This window comes from Lepisma saccharinum, chromosome 28, assembly GCF_977018435.1.
Source record: "Lepisma saccharinum chromosome 28, izLepSacc3.1, whole genome shotgun sequence".
NCBI lineage: Eukaryota > Metazoa > Arthropoda > Insecta > Zygentoma > Lepismatidae > Lepisma > Lepisma saccharinum.
Window position 1 is genome coordinate 18,085,595 of NC_139256.1, and position 5,435 is coordinate 18,091,029.

Genomic DNA, 5,435 nt, shown 5'->3' on the forward strand with positions numbered 1-5,435 from the left:
TCATATTCAGACATGTTCTTCATTATAAAAATAATTGCTAATACGTATGATTTAATTTGTCAAAATTGACATAAATTGACAATATTTTTTAGATGTTTTGTTTAAACTAGATGTGTAAAAATTCATAACAAATGCATTATATTGCATTAACTGTATGAAGTGTAAAAAAATGATGAAAAAACTGTGTCAGATTTTTACTCATTTGGTGGATCGAGTAGAAGTATTCGCAAGGATAATATTACATTTGCATTAATAGGCCCAGTTACCATTGTATAATTACAATCGCAATGATGATTGGTTGGTTGATTTGGTGTTTTAAATTCACTTTATGCACAGTAAGTCTAATCGGGACTGAAACTACAGTTTAAAGTTAAATCTGAACCACTATGTGCCTCTACCGGGTATCGAACCCGTCGCAACCATGATGATGATTATCTTTGATGTTATTATTTGTACTATTCAAGTTTTATCAATTACCTAACCCAGCTTACAAAAAATTGTGGTGAAGCTCACACTACAGACCAATATTTGTCATAAAACGTTTAGTTTGAAATGACACTTTGGTTTCTATCATTCTATTTCAAGGAATCAGCTGAATACAATTAACATTTCGACTCATGAAGGCAGGCAGTACGGCAGACTAACATTTGTCATGAAGAGATACGTTTATTTTCAAATGGTTTTTCTGCATGAACACACATGAATACAGATAAATGATGAGGACCTACATCAGGACGCTAGAAAATTCCTCATTGCTGTTCATTTTATCAGCCAGAATCGGAGCAACAATGCAGAATTTGTGTATGGCCAGAGCGACTCTAGGGAGGGGAGGGGGATAGAAGGGAAACTCGCCTAAGGCCCGACGTTTCCATGGCTCGTTGCAGGCCAGTCGCAATCGCAAAAATAGAGAGAATATTTATTTTGTAAAAACGAAATTTAATGAAATAATTGGGGACAAGAAATTTTGTTTTCTCGTACATCTCATAACTTTGAATACAGAACGTAGGTACAGATCTCCGGTAAAAAATAGAGAATATGAAATTTCATAAAAATCCGTTCTCTACAGATAAGCATGGTACTCGACTTTGGGAGTGAGTGGACTAAGGCAATTTCCCTAAGTACCTCAAGAGGGGATGAATAGCCTTTTGTCTCTCAATATTCACACTCGGATAAGAACAATGTTATCAGTGAATAGGGAGATATATATACAGAATACATAAAAAAAATTTGTAAGCTTTCTTTCTCTAACACACCAATCCGTTTATTAGATAATATTAGTGGCTGATTTGGATAGAACAGCACAAGAGGAAGGCGATGACAACTAAAGAAATGTGTAAACAAAGCGGACTTCCTTCTGTAAACAACTTATTTTGAGAACAGTTTTTGTTGCCTGCATTTACACTGTTACTATGTGAATAGTTTTGAATTAACAGTAATGTGTCATTATATATTTATACAAAAGGTTGTATATCTTGCCCCAAATATCATATGAACTTCACACCACTTATCAAAGAGCTTGCGGTTGCCGAGCAAAAAGTAATGACAATGACTATTTGAATTCATCACACAAACTTCCCTTATCGCACACTTGAGCACTGACCAAACAATATTTGCTTATCTGAGTCATTAGATATCAACCTGAAGATCTCCAACTATTGTCGAATACTACGTCCAGCAAGATGTTCAATAGACTAGCATTGGTCTTAATTCTCGCATTCTTGCGATCAGCGCTGCTTGCGGATCCTCAGTGTAATCTGCCTGAAGAATGGATTGAAGAAATCCGTGGCAAGGCTTCAATTGCCGAAAGCATTATCGACGGCGCCGTTACTGACTATGCTGGAAAGGTGTACGACTCGCTTGGATATTTTGTGGATACTTTCGGACCACGGCTCACCGGTAGCGATGCTCTGGAAAATTCCATTGATTATATTCTGGGGGAACTGGAGAATGCGGGTCTGGAGAATGTGCACGCTGAGAATGCAACCATACCATACTGGATTAGGTAAGTACATTTCTTCTACTACACTAAGCTTCCGTAAGCCTCTGAAAGTATTCCGGCTGCAGAAAATAACTCTATACTGTTATAGAGCATGGCATTACAAAGTATAAAGACAGGATTTATGTCCCAGCCACAGATATCTTTATTTAAACAATCTGAAAGTGCATCTTATTTCCATGATAACAAATCTAATTTTCCATCTATGAGTACAAGGGAGTAACGAAAAGCGACATGCGAATTGGACTGCAGTCTCCAACATCCATAAGCGAAAAAAAAATTAAAGAAATTGAAGGACGTTACATACATACAGGAATGCACATAAATATATGTTCCGGAATATACGTTCTGGTATAATGTAAGGTACCGGGACAATAGCGCATACCTCTGAATGCATACGGGTGGAGGAGGGCATTTTTCGGCGGTCTACCCGTTTATTATACGTGTTAATTTATTTTTACAGAGGGAGCGAATCAGCCGAACTTCTGGAGCCTCGACACCAAACTATGCCAATGCTGGGGCTTGGAGGAAGCATTGGAACGCCAACAGATGGCATCACTGCGGAGGTTATCGTAGTGAGAGACTTTGAAGAGCTGGAAGCAGTAGCAGCAGAGGTACTGGAAAATACAATGAGGCTCAAATACACAGAGTATAATATGGCTGACAATGATATTTCTAAGAACAACACTTAAAGTCTTAGGTTTTTCAAATTCACTGCGATGCCGTAGATATGTGTTGAACCCAATTCTATTCATGGGCAATTGGTGGTTGCATTTCCAATAGGTTTATTCTTCATGGATGTTATTTTTCTTTCGGTATTGCACGATTTGCTAGGAAATTTGCTAACTAAATATTTTTCGGGGAAACATCAATTAATTTAATCCACTTTGTATTAAGTAGGATCTAAAAGGACAATAATCATACTCAATTACTATTGAGTCGATGTTGAGTGTCCGATGGTTTGAGATTTGACTACGATTGGAGCGCGAAGAACTCTTTAAGAGAAGGTAGTTCGCATACAGGAAAAAATATTTTGAAAGCTATTATGAATACTAAAATGGAGAGAAATAATTATAAAGCCCATTGCCTTCAGGAAAATGAAGAAGACTTTACAGGGCGTTACTGAAGTTACTCGTGACATTAACATATTTTAAATAACATTGTTATCCGTGAAAGCATAAGCCACAAGTCCACGAATTATGAAAACGTTAAATGTATAGTAGCTTATTTCTTGGAGCTGGTGCTAATATATAACTATTGTCTCCTGTAGGTTCAGGGCAAGATAGTGCTTTTCGACTACGAATTTGAAAATTACACCCAAGCGGTCACCTACCGCTACAATGGTGCTAGCAGGGCAGCTGAACTAGGAGTAGTTGCGGCTCTCGTCAGATCAGTAACGGGTTTTTCCATTGCCAGTCCACACGCTGGAGCCCTGCGGTACGCAGAAGACGTGGCTCAAATTCCAGCAGCAGCTATTACTGTGGAGGATGCAGCAATGTTGCACAGGATGTATAACAGAGGTGAGAAACAATGCCAGTAAGTGATGTGAAATATTCTCCATATATAATTACGTGCACTCGTAGCAGTATAGATAAACATTTTTTTCCGTCCAAGGAATCTGAGGACCAACACCGCACATAACGGTAGAGACGAAGAGGAAGCAAATAGGCGCAGCAAAGCATCGCGTGCTGTTTCAAACGGCTGGTAGCTGCAGTCACGTTGCCCCCTCCGAGGAATCCCTATCCTTCTCACGCGTTCATTGGTCAAGCCCTCTCGAGTCATTACTTGCGCAGAGGACTTGTTTTCGTTCGATTTCTCCACAGACTCCTGGGACGCATTATAGTAATAGTTGTGACTTCTGAATACTTTGGTAACCTGTTTTTGTTTTATATCTATTTACTTCAAGATAAATTGATCAGAGGAACTCCCAGGACGCGATTCGACTCCATGGCCTCCGGTGCTGAAATCGTGACACTGTAGCTCAAGATGTCCAGCCACCGAGGCGAAAATTGGTAACATTCTCTCCAACGAAACTATAGGGAGACCACAAACAAAAGAACAATCTCCTATTAGCCTTAGCGCATTTCCCCCTCCTTCCGTTCAACTCGGACCATAAGGTAACATCTTCCACTCTACCCTCCACGCGGAAGTGCAATGCACAGGACACGCGGTTCCACGCAGAACCTTTTGCCGTGGTCGACTGTAACTCATTTATATCATAATAACTCAACGTTCAAGGAAACAATACAACATAATTAGTTCGTTCTACCCTCAATAACGAAACCTACCTTAAAAATGTATTATCTATTCTAGATTTATTGCCTATTCTAATCGAATGCACACTTGCCTAAATCGTCAGGTAATATTTAAGTATTGAGTTTTACCCTAAACGTACACATTGTAATAGTGAGCATCCTTTCTTTGCAGGACAAACAGTCGTGGTGAAACTTAAGATGGAGGCTCAGAATCTGCCACCATTCGTATCTAGAAACACGGTGGCCGAATTGCAAGGGACCACGAACCCCGAACAGGTAGTGGTAGTCTCTGGCCACCTGGACAGTTGGGACGTGGGCACAGGCGCCGATGACGACGCGGGAGGTTCCTTCGTGTCGTGGCACAGCCTCGCTCTGCTGAAAAGCCTCGGACTGAGGCCCAAGAGGACGATCAGAGCCATCGTATGGACGGGGGACGAGCAGGTCATCAAGGGGGCGCTGGAGTACATCAAAGACCACGAGCAGGAGGTGGACGACTTCGTGTTCGCTCTGCAGTCGGACAGTGGCACGTTCACACCCCTCGGACTGGGCTTCTACGGCACGGAGGAGGCAGCCTGCGTGGTGCAGGAGGTGCTCGACCTCCTAGCGCCCATCAACGCCACGAGTATGGACTGGTACGAAGGCAATGCAGGGTCGGACGTTGAGGTGTTCTCGGACAGAGGCGTTCCAGCGGCCACCCTTCAAACCCAAAACGAGCGCTACTTCTGGTTCCATCACACCAATGGCGACATGCTGACGCTGGAGACGCCGAGGGACCTCGATCTGAATCTCGCTGTTAACGCTGTCGTGGCTTATGTAATAGCTGATTTGTCTTTTACCATTCCAAAGGAACGGAAACCGTAAGCGAAGATTGCAACGTTAATCTCTTCTGCGAAAATATTCTTTGTACAAGTATTCACCATGACAGTGTACTTCCAGAAATCAGAATAAAACTCATTTACTCCCAAAATTTATACGTACTGTTTCTATTATTGAAAATGGAGTGCTTGCTATACTACAATAACAGTATCAGATTCAAAATCAGGGGTGGAATTATTTATTCCACCAGTCAACCTCTGTACCCTACATTTCTACCAGGCAAATAAAAAACCTGCTATTCAAAGAAACTCTTACTCCAAGAGTGAGCTAGTTAACTGAACTAGAAATCCTAGCTATTGGCGTATTTT

At 41.2% G+C, this 5,435-nt stretch overlaps 1 protein-coding gene across 1 annotated transcript; it reads left to right on the top strand.

Annotated features, from left to right (window-relative positions):
- The first annotated feature begins 1,679 nt into the window (after positions 1-1,679).
- LOC145980831 (carboxypeptidase Q-like) lies at positions 1,680-5,163 on the top strand. Its single transcript, XM_083113920.1, has 4 exons — positions 1,680-2,002; positions 2,460-2,610; positions 3,267-3,516; positions 4,424-5,163. Exons 1-4 carry the CDS (start codon positions 1,680-1,682, stop codon positions 5,110-5,112), a joined length of 1,413 nt encoding a protein of 470 aa, XP_082970046.1. The 3' UTR covers positions 5,113-5,163.
- The last annotated feature ends 272 nt before the right edge of the window (positions 5,164-5,435 follow it).

Bases quoted from the DNA above. Each gene is read 5' to 3' on its own strand.
- LOC145980831 (XM_083113920.1), top strand. From the start codon at position 1,680: ATGTTCAATAGACTAGCATTGGTCTTAATTCTCGCATTCTTGCGATCA. The intron at 2,003-2,459 runs GTAAGTACATTT...TTATTTTTACAG, and splicing joins ACCATACCATACTGGATTAG to AGGGAGCGAATCAGCCGAAC. The intron at 2,611-3,266 runs GTACTGGAAAAT...TGTCTCCTGTAG, and splicing joins TGGAAGCAGTAGCAGCAGAG to GTTCAGGGCAAGATAGTGCT.